The sequence below is a fragment of the Salvelinus fontinalis genome, chromosome 7, assembly GCF_029448725.1.
Source record: "Salvelinus fontinalis isolate EN_2023a chromosome 7, ASM2944872v1, whole genome shotgun sequence".
Lineage (NCBI taxonomy): Eukaryota > Metazoa > Chordata > Actinopteri > Salmoniformes > Salmonidae > Salvelinus > Salvelinus fontinalis.
In genome coordinates, this window is record NC_074671.1 from 15,943,621 (window position 1) to 15,960,197 (window position 16,577).

The window sequence follows — 16,577 nt, forward strand, 5'->3', positions numbered from 1 at the left end:
GGGGGCTACCTAGGATAGGAGTGGGCGAGTGCCTGGCAGGGGGCTACCAAGGATAGGAATGGGCGAGTGCCTGGCAGGGGGCTACCTAGGAAAGGAGTGGGCGAGTGCCTGGCAGGGGGCTACCTAGGAAAGGAGTGGGTGAGTGCCTGGCAGGGGGCTACCTAGGAAAGGAGTGGGCGAGTGCCTGGCAGGGGGCTACCTAGGAAAGGAGTGGGTGAGTGCCTGGCAGGGGGCTACCTAGGAAAGGAGTGGGTGAGTGTCTGGCAGGAGGCTACCAAGGAAAGGGGTGGGTGAGTGCCTGGCAGGGGGCTACCTAGGAAAGGAGTGGGTGAGTGCCTGGCAGAGGGCTACCTAGGAAAGGAGTGGGTGAGTGCCTGGCAGGGGGCTACCTAGGAAAGGAGTGGGTGAGTGTCTGGCAGGGGGCTAACTAGGATAGGAGTGAGCAAGTGCCTGGCAGGAGGCTACCAAGGATAGGAGTGGGTGAGTTTCTAGCAGCGCCACCATCTCTTGGCACTCTTATGCAGCCTCCATGAGTAGAGTGTATCCCTCATCATTGACCTCCTCCAGATTGGCGCCCCTCTCAATCAGCAGGGCAGCCAGCTATACGTGTGTGTGTGTGTCCCACACCGGCCGCCAAAAGATTCAGCAGGCATGTTGACCTGTGCCCCTTCTGTCCAACAGCAGCCAGTGTGTACTCAACATACAATCTTCCATGAGTGCTGTGTGCATCTCATCAGCTCCAGCCTCTAACAGGAAACGCCATGTCCAGGTGCCCTGTGTGTCTGGACAAGAGGAACAATGATAAACAATGCTCTGGGTGCTTCTTCCTTACAATTACATGTCCTGTTTTAACATTCCCTCTTTGTCAGAAGTGACAATGCAATGTGTCAGATGTCTCCTGTGTGGGTTTGTATGGTGTTACACAGGGAGTGATGCACACCTTTGCTCATGAGGAACTGTACAGAACACAGGTGTCCCCCTCTGGCTGCATTCATCAGAGGGATTCTGGTTATAAGACAAAGAGGAGTGAGTGAAGTGGACACACGGAAACTCATGAGCAGCAATGTATCCAGAGAGAGAGACACGGTAGACAGCATGTGAATGACTGAATAGGTTAAAGTGGCAATATGTAACTTATTGGGCGACAAAACCAAATGTTAGTTATAGATCTGTTTTCTCATTGAAAGCAAGTCTAAGAAGCAGCAGATCTGTTGTATGCTATTGCTATGCTTCCCATTTTTGCATATTTTACTTTCAGTTTGTACACCGGATTCAAAAAGCTGAAAATACAATATTTTTGGTTTTGGAAATATATTTCACAGCGGTTTAAATGGTACAATGATTCTCTACACTAGATTATTTTGTCACAAACTGAAATTAGGCAAACTTTTAGAATTTTAGCAACCAGAAAATGGACAAGCAATTTCTGTATAGTGCAACTTTAAGTAACACATTGTGATTTATGAAGTTATACTTAGCTAGCTACCTATCATCACCTAGCTAGCTACAGTTGAAGTCGGAAGTTTACATACACTTAGGTTGGAGTCATTAACTTTGTTTTCAACCACTCCACAAATGTCTTGTTAACAAACTATAGTTTTGGAAAGTCGGTTAGGGCATCTACTTTGTGCATGACACAAGTCATTTTTCCAACAATTGTTTACAGACATTATTTCACTTATTCACTGTATCACAATTCCAGTGGGTCAGAAGTTTACATACACTAAGTTGACTGTGCATTTAAACAGCTTGGAAAATTCCAGAAAATGTCATGACTTCAGAAGCTTCTGATAGGCTAATTGACATCATTTGAGTCAATTGGAGGTGTACCTGTGGATGTAGTTCAAGGCCAACCTTCAAACTCAGTGCCTCTTTGCTTGACATCATGGAAAAATCTAAAGAAATCAGCCAAGACCTAAAAAAAAGAATTGTAGACCTCCACAACTCTGGTTCATCCTTGGGAGCAAATTCCAAACACCTGAGGGTACCACGTTCATCTGTACAAACAATAGTACGCAAGTATAAACACCATGGAACCACTCAGTCGTCATACCGCTCAGGAAGGAGACGGGTTCTGTCTCCTAGAGATGAACGTACTTGTGTGAAAAGTGCAAATCAATCCCAGAACAACAGCAAAGGACCTTGTGAAGATGCTGGAGGAAGCAGGTACAAAAGTATCTATATCCACAGTAAAACGAGTTCTATAACGACATAACCTGAAAGGCCGCTCAGCAAGGAAGAAGCCACTACTCCAAAACCACCATTAAAAAAGCCAGACTACGGTTTGCAACTGCACATGGGGACAAAGATCGTACTTTTTGGAGAAATGTCCTCTGGTCTGATGAAACAAAAATAGAACTGTTTGGCCATAATGACCATTGTTATGTTTGGAGGAAAAAGAGGGAGGCTTGCAAGCTGAAGAACACCATCCCAACCATGAAGCACGGGGGTGGCAGCATCATGTTGTGGGGGTGCTTTGCTGCAGGAGGGACTGGTGCACTTCACGAAGTAGATGGCATCATGAGGGAGGAGAATTATGTGGATATATTGAAGCAACATCGCAAGACATCAGTCAGGAAGTTAAAGCTTGGTTGCAAATGAGTCTTTCAAATGGACAATGACCCCAAGCATACTTCCAAAGTTGTGGCAAAATGGCTTAAGGACAACAAAGTCAAGGTATTGGAGTGGCCATCGCAAAGCCCTGACCTAAATCCCATAGAACATTTGTGGGCAGAACTGAAAAAGCATGTGCGAGTAAGGAGGCTTACAAACCTGACTCAGTTACACCAGCTCTGTCAGGAGGAATGGGCCACAATTCACCCAACTTATTGTGGGGAGCTTGTGGAAGGCTACCTGAAACGTTTGACCCAAGTTAAACAATTTAAAGGCAATGCTACCAAATACTAATTGAGTGTATGTAAACTTCTGACCCACTGGGAATGTGATGAAAGAAGTAAATGCTGAAATAAATTCTCATATTATTCTGACATTTCACATTCTTAAAATAAAGTGGTGATCCTAACTGACCTAAGACATGGCATTTTTACTAGGATAACGTCAGCTTTCTTTAGCATTCTCTTGAAGTCAGACTATGTTAGCTAGCTAGCTCTGGATGAGGGAAATTGGAGTCGTTGTCCACGAAGCCGCACTACAGCTGTCTAGCTCCCGCCTATCCTTTTTTGGATTGGTGGATACATCTCATTATTTTAATACTTTTTGGGAATTTTCAATGAGGGTTGTTGATGTCAACGGCCTATATTCAGTGGAGAGATGCTATGCTACTAGTTTCATGTCATGAATGTGCATAGCCATCTCGGGACCACTCCGATGTAAAGTGTCCTACTAAAATCAGTACACTCGTAACAACTTAAGCATTACAAAACTTCTATTGGCTCAAATACACCTAACGTATCAAATAAGCAATTTTTGGGGTTACCAAATTCAACACTCTTAACTCTTCCGCAGTAATCTCGTACACCCAGGTACTTCTCTGCAGCTACCACCTACACTCATTAAAAACCCACTACACCATTCCAGTACTTTGACCCTATCTGCACCTGCACCATGCCGATGGCCTGGGAGGACAGGATACCACCCCTCAACACACCCTATAACTTCTGAAGTAAAATCTGATATATCCAAATACTTCTCTGCAGCTGCCACCACGTCACTAACACCAGGAATTTTTCAACTTCAATTCCTCCACCTCCACACTTAACGCTACCCCAGAAATCCCTCCTTTCAACGGTGCCCTATTCCTAAGAGGCCGGTTGGAAGTACTGCCAAATTATCTAAAACGAAATTGGTGGTGGCTTATGGTGGACATTCCTACGGTCAGCATGCCAATTGCACACTCCCTCAACTTGAAACACCTGTGGCATTGTGTTGTGTGACAAGACTGCACATTTTAGAGTGGCCTTTTATTGTCCCCAGCACAAAGTGCACCTATGTAATGATCATGCTGTTTAATCAGCTTCTTGATATGCCACACCTGTCAGGTGAATTGATTATCTTGGCGAAGGAGAAATTATCACTAACAGGGATGTTAACAAGATTTGAGAAGCTTTTCTTTTTTAGATCAGCTTTAATATTGTAGATTCCATCAATGTAATTGTCTGCATCATTTCCAATCCCATAAAATTATATATAATTATTTTAATTTTTTGTGTGTACACACACACTTGATTTTATATATTTATTTCCCCTAACCCTACCACCCCTCCCCTAATTAGAGTAAAATAATGGACAACACTTAGGCTTCTACTTCCAGCTTATACATACTATATACATTTTACAATAGTTATATTTTGTTTGTTTATAGTCCCCATCTTTCAGCTACCCTTAACTCCTATCTATCTCTGAAGACCATCCAGTTTTGATTTCTATTTGCCGTATAAAGTCAGCAAAAAAAGAAACGTCCCTTTTTCAGGACCCTGTCTTTCAAAGATAATTCTTAAAATCCAAATACCTTCACAGATCTTCATTGTAAAGGGTTTAAACACTGTTTCCCATGCTTGTTCAATGAACCATGAACAATTAATGAACATGCACCTGTGGAACGGTCGTTAAGACACTAACAGCTTACAGACAGTAGGCAATTAATGTCACATGTATGAAAACTTAGGACACTAAAGAGGTCTTTCTGCTGACTCTGAAAAACACCATAAGAAAGATGCCCAGGGTCCCTGCTTATCTGTGTGAACGTGCCTTAGGCATGCTGCAAGGAGGTTGCAGATGTGGCCAGGGCAATAAATTGCAATGTCCGTACTGTGAGACGCCTAAGACAGCTCTACAGGGAGACAGGATGGACAGCTCATCGTCCTCGCAATGGCAGACCACGTGTAACACCTGCACAGGATCGGTACATCCGAACATCACACCTGCGGGACAGGTACAGGATGGCAACAACTGCCCAAGTTACACCAGGAACGCACAATCCCTCCATCGGTGCTCAGACTGTCCGCAATAGGCTGAGAGAGGCTGGACTGAGGACTTGTAGGCCTGTTGTAAGGCTGGTCCTCACCAGACATCACCGGCAACAACGTCGCCTATAGGTCCGTCGATAGATTGGACTGGCAAAACGTGCTTTTCACTGACGAGTTGTGGTTGTCTCACCAGGGGTGATGGTCGGATTTGCATTTATTGTTGAAGGAATGAGCATTACACCGAGGCCTGTGCTCTGGAGTGGGATCGATTATAGAGGTGGAGGGTCCGTCATGGTCTGGGGCAGTGTGTCACAGCATCATCGGACTGCGCTTGTCATTGCAGGCAATCTCAATGCTGTGTGTTACAGGGAAGACATCCTACTCCCTCGTGTGGTACCCTTCCTGCAGGTTCCTCCTGACATGACCCTCCAGCATGACAATGCCACCAGCCATACTGCTCGTTCTGTGCATGATTTCCTGCATAACAGGAATGTCAGTGTTCTGCCATGGCCAGCGAAGAGCCCGGATCTCAATCCCATTGAGCACGTCTGGGATCTGTTGGATTGGAGGGTGAGGGCTAGGGCCATTCCCCCAGAAATGTCTGGGAACTTGCAGGTGGATAGGGCAGCTTATGTAAATGAGTGTCACAGACAGCTGCTTGATAACACCTTTTACAAGAAACTCAGAAGTGATCCCACTTCTCAATTTCAGAATACTATCTTAACTGTCCTAGATGGGTATTTATTTAGGTTATGGTTATGGTTATGGTTATGGGTTAGGTTATTTAGGTTGTGGTCAGATAACCAAAAAAGAACATGACTTTTTGGCTATTCAACACCCAAAAATTGCCACTTTTTATACTTTGCCGAAATTACATAAGAATGTTACTAAACCTCCAGGGCGCCCTATTGTAGCGGGCATTGATGCAGTAACGGCCCCTCTTTCTACTTTTGTTGACTTTTTTATTAGACCACTCGCAGAACAGCTCCCCTCCTTTGTAAAGGACACCAGCAGTATGATCTCTATCATAGAATCTCTTGATCCTCTCCCTGAGAACACATTGTTAGTTACTTTTGATGTTGAGTCGTTATACACTAATATTCCTCACGAGGGCGGTATTGAAGCTATGGAACATTTTCTTCTGCAACGTGACCCCAATAAACTACCTTCTAGTGAATGCATTATAACATTGGCTGAAATAGTACTTACACACAACTATTTCATGTTTCTAAATGATTTCTTTATTCAGACGAAGGGTACTGCTATGGGATCCCCCATGGCTCCTAACTATGCTAATTTGTATGTTGGTTACATGGAGAAACAGTCTATTTTCAATCCTCTCAAAAATGTTTTCTTGCCTAACATCATTATTTGGAAACGGTATATTGATGATATTTTTGTTATATGGAGGGGTGATGTAAAACAGCTCCAGGCGTTCCATGATTTTCTTAACTCCTGTTCTGAACATTTGAGATTTACTATGCAATCTGATACACGTCAAATCAGTTTTCTTGATCTTCTGATCTTGTGTGAAAATAATGTTCTCTACACTGATCTTTACAGGAAACCTACTGATCGTAACAGTTTGTTGAGGGCTGATAGTTGTCACCCACTTCCCTTGAAAAATAGTTTGCCCTACAGCCAATTCTGTCGAATCAAAAGAATTTGCAAAAAACAATCAGATTTCGACAGAAATATGGCTGAGACGCAAAGAAAGTTCAAGGAGAGGGGGTACAAAAATGATCAGATTAATATTGCCATTGAGAAAATTCAAAACAAAACGAGACATGACCTTTTTCAAGGGCAGTCTCGCAAAAAGACGCATTCTTGCATTTTAACTACCCGCTATTCAAAGCGCTCTGAACAAATTAAGGGAATCGTTCACAAACATTGGCATATTCTTAAATCCGATGATAGTCTCGGTAATGTGTTTTCTGACCTTCCCTTGGTCGTATTTTCGCGGGGCAGAAATCTCCGAGACCAATTGGTACACTCTGATTTAACCCCCCAAGATATTCCTGAACAACGTCTATTTGCGCCCCTATTGGATGGTAATTATAAGTGTAATGGCTGTGCCCAATGCAATGGCACTAATAAATGCAGATCCTTTAAACATCCACAAACAGGGACATCGATCCCAATCAAAGGTGTTATTACGTGCTCCACTAAGGCAGTTATTTATCTCATAACTTGTCCTTGTGGTAAAAATGTTGTGGGTAAAACAAAGCGTGAATTAAAAGTACGTATCTCAGAGCATCGTAGCACCATTAGGTGCAAAAACTTGACCTACCCAGTTGCGGCCCACTTTTTGGAGGCAGGCCACTCGATTTCATCTTTGCGTTATATTGGCATCGAACATGTCACCCTCCCTAGGAGAGGGGGTGACCTTGATAATTTATTGTTAAGATGAGAGGCTGCTTGGATATTTAACTTAAAGACCCTTGCTCCCTTCGGTCTTAACGTGGACTTTGATCTGAAGCCATTGTTGTGATTGTTGTGACTTTGCCATTGTGGTTGTTTGTAGGCTTGTGTGGTCTTTAGTGTGTCTATGATCGCATGCTATCCATTTGTATTAATTGTATGTTGCTCATTCTATGCCGTTTTAATATGAGTAATTAACCAATGATATTAGGCCACTGTTGGCCATGATTACAGACACCTGTGTGTCTTGACACTAAATATAAACGAGTCATCCCGCAGTGTCTGTGATTGTACCCTGATGAAGACAGCTTGCCTGTCGAAACGTTGGTAATTAAATATTTTTGCATCTGAGCTCCTAGAGTGTGCGGCTCTCCTTTATTTTCTGGGAACTTGCAGGTGCCTTGGTGGAAGAGTGGCGTAACATCTCACAGCAAGAACTGGCAAATCTGGTGCAGTCCATGAGGAGGAAATGCACTGTGGTACTTAATGCAGCTGGTGGCCACACCCGAGATACTGACTGTTACTTTTGATTTTGATCCCCCCTTTGTTCAGGGAAACATTATTAAATTTCTGTTAGTCACATGTCTGTGGAACTTGTTCAGTTTATGTATCAGTTGTTGAATCTTGTTATGTTCATACAAGTATTTACACGTTAAGTTTGCTGAAAATAAACACAGTTGACAGTGAGAGAACGTAACTTTTTTTGCTGTGTTTACACTACCGGTCAAAGGTTTTAGAACACCTACTCATTCAAGGGTTTTTCTTTTCTTTTTACTATTTTCTACATTGTAGAATAATAGTGAAGACATCAAAACTATGAAATAACACATGGAATCATGTAGTAACCAAAAAAAGTGTTAAACAAATCCAAATATTTGATATTCTTCAAATAGCCACCCTTTGCCTTGATGACAGCTTTGCACACACAATTGGCATTCTCTCAACCAGCTTCATGAAGTAGTCACCTGGAATGCATTTAAATTAACAGGTGTGGCTTCTTAAAAGTTAATATGTTTGAGCCAATCAGTTGTGTTGTGACAAGGTAAGGGGGGTATACCGATAGCCCTATTTGGTTAAAGACCAGGTCCATATTGTGGCAAGAACAGCTCAAATAAGCAAAGAGAAACGACAGTCCATCATTACTTTAAGACATGAAGGTCAGTCAATAAGGAACATTAAGAACTTTTCAAGTTTCTTCATGTGCAGTCGCAAAAACCATCAAGCACTATGATGAAACTGTCTCTCATGAGGACCTCCACAGGAAAGGAAGACCCAGAGTTACCTCTGCTGCAGAGGATAAGTTCATTAGAGTTACCAGCCTCAGAAATTGCAACCCAAATGATTTCTTCAGAGTTCAGACACAACAGTTCAGAGTAGACCGTGTGAATCAGGCCTTCGTGGTTGAATTGCTGAAAAAAAAACTCTAAAGAGACACCAATAAGAAGAAGAGACTTGCTTGGGCCAAGAAACACCAGCAATGGACATTAGACCGGTGAAAATGTGTCCTTTGGTCTGGAGTCCAAATTGGAGATTTTTGTTCCAATCGCCGTGTCTTTGTGAGACGTGGTGTGGGTGAACGGATTATCTGTTATGATGATGAAGGAGGACCCAAAAGCGACGTAATAGAGTCTTTATTCCAGTTTTAAACAAACAATGAATCTCCTGGATATTATCAAAGGTAAATCCAAAACAGGAAACTGAAAACCTCTCGTCAGTAGAGAGGAACGACTGGAGACGCGACCACAGACTGCAGGTTGCTTCAGGAAGGCACAGACCGTAGCTGACATAGACACCTGCTCACACGCAGCATCTGACAAAGGCAAAAACACGACAGGGCGGAACAAGGACACAGAGCAGCAAACCTCAAACAAGAATCCGACAAAGACAGAAGCGGAAAACAGAGGGAGAAATAGGGACTCTAATCAGAGGGCAAAATAGGGAACAGGTGTGAAAGAGTAAATGAGGTCGTTAGGAGAATGAGAAACAGCTGGGAGCAGGAACGGAACGATAGAGAGAGAGAGCGGGAGAGGGAGAGAGGGAGGAGGAGAGAGAGGGATAGAAAGAGGGAAAGAACCTAATAAGACCAGCAGAGGGAAGCACAGGGACAAGACAAGAAGATCAAAGACAAAACATGACATTATCTCCGAATGTGTATTTCCCCATTGTAAAGCATGGAGGAGGTGGTATGGTGCTTTGCTGGTGGCACTGTCTGATTTATTTAGAATTCAAGTCAGACTTAACCAGCATGGCTACCACAGCATTCTGCAGCAATACACCATCCCATCTGGTTTGGGCTTTTTATTTTTTAACTAGGCAAGTCAGTTTAGAACAAATTCTTATTTACAATGACAGTCTACCGGGGAACAGTGGGTTAACTGCCATGTTCAGGGGCAGAGCGGCAGATCTTTACCTTGTCAGCTCAGGGATTCAATCCAGCAACCTTTGGTTACTGGCCCAACGCTCTACCTACCACCCCAGCAGCTTAGTCCAACCATAATTTGGTTTTCAACAGGACAATGACACAACACACCTCCAGGCTGTGTAAGGGCTATTTTACCAAGGGGAGTGATGGAGTGCTGCAGAGTAGACTGTGTGATGACTTGGCTTCCACAATCCCCTACCTCAACCACATTGATATGGTTAGGGATGAGTCGGACCGCAGAGTGAAGGAAAAGCAGCTAACAAATGCTAAGCACATGTGGGAACTCCTTCAAGACTGTTGGAAAAGCATTCCAGTAAAAGCTGGTTGAGAGAATGCCAAGAGTGTGCAAAGCTGTCATCAAGGCAAAGGGTGGCTATTTGAAGAATCTCAAATATAAAATATTGATTTGTTTAACACTTTTTGGTTACTACATGATTCCATGTGTGTTATTTCATTCTTTATGTTTTCACTATTATTCTACAATGTAGAAAATAGTAAAAATAAAGAAAAACCCTTTAATGGGTAGGTGTTCTAAAACTTTTGACCGGTAGTGTATTTTTCAACTGTGCTGTGATGTTTCACAAAAGTTCTGAACCTTTCCAATGTCATAGTTTCTAAAGATTGTAAAATAAACATTTTTGCTTAAGTTTATTATATTATTGATCGATTGACTAGGACTTCAAATCACCCAATAGTGCTATTTGCAGAGTTAGCTCCAGGTAAATGTTGCAATTCTTCAGCCATTCCTGAACCTGCGACCAAAAACAAGCTAAGCAAATTATCTAATGATTCTCTTCGCATAAAAATCTGCAGAGCTGGGATGGTTGTGTCCTCCATATACAGAATATAACATTCTATTGTTTGCAAGAATTGTATATAATAGCTTACACGGAAACTGTTTTGAATCTGGCGTTGTTTTGTGTATCAGTTCATAAAACCATGTGCTCTAGAATCAGTAAATCAAAAATCTCTTGATTTTTATAGCAATCTATATGGCACAGCTGTCAATTTTTAGGTCCTTTAAATAAAAAAGTACAGCAGTTTTATTTATCACAATTTTCTTTAAACAATTTTGGTCTTTAACGCAGGGCCGACAGACAAGTTCCTTACTTTCTCTCCCTGCCACTTGCCTCTACCATTTTTGCGGTAATGCTGCAATTAGTTGGCTATAATTTTGGGTAGAGCAGACGTTTCCATATATTTTCGTTATAAGCTTTTTGTGCGTATGGAACATTTCTGGGATCTTTTATTTCAGCTCATGGAACCAACACGTTTTATATTTTTGTTCTGTGTAGTTTAACACCATCTCCTCTAATTTGCTCATGAAACAGTAATTCAAGAAAATCTAGATGCATATTCCAATTTAAACTGATTGAGACCAAATGATTGGCATGCAGACGCAGTTTGAATATTTCACTGGTAAAACCTGAAGAATTATCATTCACGATTGACAGTGATGATGGCCTGGACTATTTTGAAGTTAGGTCAGCCTAACGTAGTGTTTGAAGGTATTAAAAATGGAACTTTTTGAGACAAAAGGCAGAAGTTGCAATTGGAGGATGAGTTTTATGCATATTCTATAATGATATTCAATATGTCGGTACAAATGGAGAAATGTGATTTATTTGCATTGCCCTACGGGTGGTGGTTACAATTACCAGGGAATGTCCCGAAAATCCAGCCTGTTGTCCCCAATTTGGGTATTTTAAATGTGCTCATACTAACTGCATTCAGAGATAAACTCTGCAAACTTGTCTGTCTTGAAGGGAACAAAAACAGACAATTTCCGCTGGATATCCGTCTGTATCACAGTTCCCTCTGTAGTTTTGTACCTTTGTTTATTACGTTGGCAACGAGCCCGGTTTCCTCCATTTTAATTGTGTTTATGTTAAACGCTGTTCTCTTTGTTGACCGTCACTTTTCTCAGTGAATGATAAACGTTCCCCTATTGACTCGCTGTTCTTGGTTTTGAATCTGAAATGTTTCTTCTGTTCAGGAACTGGCTAAATATGAAGAAATGGAACACCACGTGATACTGACTGAGGAAGGTGAGTCTGAATGGAACTAAAGCATTTCTGTCTCGTTCACCGTGTGATTGACTGCAGTGCATAGAGTTTATAAGGCATTTCTAACGTTGTAAAAACAGATCTGCTCGAGGACGGATTCGGTGACTATCCATTATACCGCTGTGTCGTGGCAGAAGTCCCCAGTGAGCAGCAGAGCAACAGCGGTAAGAGATTCTGTATTCTGCACACCTGTACATCTCAGAGGATTGGACGGATGTTGAGTGTGACATAGACAAGTATTATAGCAAACTACATCAGATGGTCTTGACTGAAACAGTGCCTCTCCTATGCATAGAAGAACATTTCTGTGCCATGGGGATCCCTGGCATATAGCTACTGACCCTATGTCAAACATATACCAAACCTGTTATTAGGGCTGTTACGGGGACTGTATTACCGCCACACCTGCAGCCACGAGTCATGATGGCAGTCAAATTCCATGTGACGGTATTTAGTCTTCTCAAAGCTTTGATTCTACTGAAGGTCATTAGTAGCCTACCAAACTTGCTAACTGCCTGGTACTCTATTGTCCCTCTAACCACTCTGACATCAATGCAAATGTTATCAAAAATCTAATCAAACACTTCATGAGAGTCCATGAGCTCATGTTGCGCAACATTTCTATAGACTATGAAATTAAGTGAGAAAACAGAGTGATGGCCTCTACTGAAAAGAGGAAGATCAGCTTTCTATAGGCTAGGCCTACTATATTTATTTCTCAACATTACTAATATTAAGCGCATTGCTTCTCTGTACAACAGGAGTATAACTTACCTGGCTGGCATGAAAATGAACCACGGGAAAAGCGTCCTCCATTCTTTATTTAAGTGCATAATGACATGTATTTCCCCCCCCTGTCCCTGTTTTGAGACAGGTGCATGATAATGGTCAATTCTAAATCAAAACAAATTTCACACATATACTAAATAATGTATGTAAAGACTACATTAAATCCAGAACAGTCTGATAGGTGACACTATTAGCCTATCACTTATGAATGATGCCCAGCTTGTGTGCAGTAAGGCAATAAACTGTGCATCCCTTTTTTTTGTTGCAACTTTTTCAAATCATACTGTAGTTGCACACCTCATGTAGCCTAGCCCATATGTTTGATAAGGTTTGTATCACAACTAAAGTGGCCAAATAATAACTTCTTTACAACTGGTGTAGAGCCTAACTGGCATGCATACGCAGCGCTTGAGGAAGAATTTACCATAAAAATGCACCTTTATAATAAAAGCAATACATGCATAATTGCATTTGCGGTTACTTTTGAGAACTGAATTATGGAACATTTGCGCTTATAGCCTACTGCCGTCTGCACATTGCTGAACTTATAATGTAACGAAATAAACTATTAGGCTATCAACATTTTAAGCTAAACGTTTTGATCTGTTGCGTCAGCCTCATTGCTTAAAGGTTTTTTGATGCTAGTGGTTGTATTAATTTGGGATCTATTGCATCACACAACTGTCCTAGACTATGTTTGGAATATTTATTTATCACACAGAATAGGTCAACGTTTGTACTATGGGGGATAGTAGATTGACATAGGCTAGTGCTTTTGCTGTTCGTTAGGCCTACTCATCTTGCTGGCTGACAAAGTAAATGTGGATAGTTCTTCCTATATCTTCAATGTGCGCCTCGGAATTGAGTAAGGACGCACGCAGTTGATGATGTGTCTGATGTGTCTGTCTTCACTTGTAGCCTGTGAGAAAGACTCGATCACGTGATAGGCCGAGAGAGCCATGTAAGTGAGAGGTGCTTCGGAGCACGCAGCCGGGAGAAGGGAATTATAATTATTATATTCAGCCAGTAAGGGGTATTATGGCCACAGAATGTGGAAGCAGCCGGGAAATTCGAGGCATTATCAAGTGTTTGTCAAATTGTGAATGAGAGGCTGATGAAATGTGTGCAGCCCTCACAAGTAACAAAGCAGAGCTCATGCCTTTTCATGGAACTTTTTTCAAATCATCATTAGTCGCTTCATGCAGCCTTGGAATATATCAAAAATACAAACGTCGAGCTATATGTTTTCATCACAACTAAAGTTTAATAAAAAATTATAAAGTAAGCATATAGGAATACCTGTTTTTGTTAACCGCTCAACACAGAATAGCTGCATGTGCGCACTCCCCCAGAAATCTTTTATTCAGCAATGTTCAATTTAATTCTTCAAGTTATGAAATAAAATAATGCCATGGAATTCTAAGCAAATCTTGTGTGCTAAATGAACTAGTGTAGCCCACAGCCATATGACATACCCAGGTCAGGGCCTAACATAAGGACAAGGTGTATGCTATTCTGTTCTTTTGAAATAGACTACATTTTCTTCATATCATGTTTCTTTAGACCAGTCTAAAATACATAATGTATTGTGATGGTGTACGCTATATTACATGGATTTATTAGACTTTTTAAAATGTAGATGTTCTTAAGGTCAGCATCAGTGGCATGTAGGCTATGCGTGGAAGCCAGGAGATGTTAAATGCATTTGTTAATTAACGGTCAATTACCGTGAGAACGGCAGTTATTTGCTTGACAATCGCCAGCTGACAAAATTTCATGACAGCCACAGCCCTTACTGTTAGCCCAATTTTAAATCAAATCAAATTTTATTTGTCACATACACATGGTTAGCAGATGTTAATGCGAGTGTAGCGAAATGCTTGTGCTTCTAGTTCCGTAAAATGCAGTAATAACCAACGAGTAATCTAACCTAACACTGCCCTTACTGTTAGCCCAGTTTGTACTGCCCTTAAGCATATAGGAATACCTGTTTCTTTGTTCACAGAATAGCCGCATGTGCGCACTCCCCCAGAAATCTTTTGGAGAAAAGATTATATTTTACTCGATACAGAGACACCTTTTCCTTACAACAGTGCATTCGGAAAGAATTCATACTCCTTGACTTTTTCCACTTATTCTAAAATGGATTAAACTATTTTTTCTCCTCACCAATCTGCACACAATACCCCATAATAACAAAGTTTCTTGGCAATTTCTCACATGGAATAGCCTTAATTTCTCAGAACAAGAATAGACTGGCGAGTTTCAGAAGAAAGTTCTTTGTTTCTGGCCATTTTAAGCCTGTATTCAAACCCACAAATGCTGATGCTCCGGATACTCAACTAGTCTAAAGAAGGCCAGCTTTATTGCTTCTTTAATCAGCACAACAATTTTCAGCTGTGCTAACATAATTGTAAAAGGGTTTTCTAATGATCAATTAACCATTTAAAATTATAAACTTGGATTAGCTAACACAACGTGCCATTGGAACACGGAGTGATGGTTGCTGATGGGCCTCTGTAGATATTCCATTACAAATCAGCCTTTTCCAGCTACAATAGTCATTTACAACATTAAATGTCTACACTGTATTTCTGATCAATGTGATGTTATTTTAAAAATGGACAACTTTTTTTGCACTTTTCAAAAACAAGGACATTTCTAAGTGACCCTAAACTTTTGAACGGTAATGTGTATATGTAACCGATGTGAAATTGCTATCTAGTTAGCGGTGGTTCGTGCTAATAGCCTTTCAATCGATGACGTCACTTGCTCTGAGACCTTGAAGTAGTGGTTCCCCCTTGCTCTGCAAGCTTTTGTGGAGCGATGGGTAACGATGCTTCGTGGGTGACTGTTGTTGATGTGTGCAGAGGGTCCCTGGTTCGCGCCCGGGTCGGGGCGATGGGACGGACTAAAGTTATACTGTTACATATATATATTTATTTATATAAATGTGCAAAGATGTATAACCTGGTTTTGCTTTGTCATTATGTGGTATTGTGTGTGTAGATTGAGGAAATTGTTTTATTTAATCCATTTTAGAATAAGGCTGTAACGTAACAAAATGTGGAAAAAGGGAAGGGGTCTGAATACTTTCCGAATGCACTGTATATTGAAGTGATGCACAATGACATGACAGTGGGTGTCTGGGAGGAGACAAACATTTCAGTTACACTTTGGCACATTCTCTGAGAAGTAACTAGGTATCTTGTTTGAAATGTTGCTGTACACACACAAACACACGTCTCTCTGATCGAAAGGCTGGTGTGTATAGTGTCTAGGCCTACTCCTGTTATGGATGTGGATGTCACTCACATGTAGGCCAGACACACTTGTATGACACACACCCGCTAACCAACTTCCATTGGAAGCTTCTCTGAGCTAGAACAGCTCGTCTCCACGCGTCAGTTCTCACAACACAACTGACACATCTCCTCTTTACACAGTCCCCTGGCAACCAGACTGAGTTAACCGCTGAAAGTACAAGTTAATCTTAACCATAGATCTATGAGCAGCTCTGCCCCTCCAAGTCCTAACCACCCTTAACCATTTAGGGAAATGCTAAACTGACCTTGGTTTAGTGTCTAGGGGTAACTCCGGTATGAGCTGTTACATTACAGCTGGCTTGTTTTTATGTGTGTGGGTTTACTTTGTGTGTGCAGGTCCTGTGGTGATTGGGTTTGCCATGTACTACTTCACCTATGACCCCTGGATTGGCAAGTTGCTTTACCTGGAAGACTTCTTTGTCATGGAAAAGTACAGGAGTAAGCAAAATAACTATTTTCCTCTCCTACGCTGTCTCTCTCTTTCCTCTCTGACCTGACCAGTAACCATAATCTGTCCTTCTGTCATCCTTCCACCAGAGATTGGCATTGGCTCAGAGATCCTCAAGCTCCTCAGTGACGTGAGTAATTTAGGAGTTATGACCCTGTACAAACATAGTAAAAACTAGAT

The 16,577-nt window shown here is 41.6% G+C and overlaps 1 protein-coding gene across 2 annotated transcripts in view; it reads left to right on the plus strand.

Moving 5' to 3' along the window:
• LOC129859066 (diamine acetyltransferase 1-like) overlaps nt 1-16,577 on the plus strand; it is a 63,295-nt gene that overhangs the window by 32,288 nt on the left and 14,430 nt on the right. For both annotated transcript variants that reach the window (XM_055928416.1, XM_055928418.1), the window contains exons 2-5: nt 11,765-11,816; nt 11,915-11,998; nt 16,286-16,387; nt 16,487-16,527. In XM_055928416.1, coding sequence (XP_055784391.1) covers nt 11,765-11,816; nt 11,915-11,998; nt 16,286-16,387; nt 16,487-16,527 — 279 coding nt within the window. The remainder of the gene's footprint in view (nt 1-11,764; nt 11,817-11,914; nt 11,999-16,285; nt 16,388-16,486; nt 16,528-16,577) is intronic.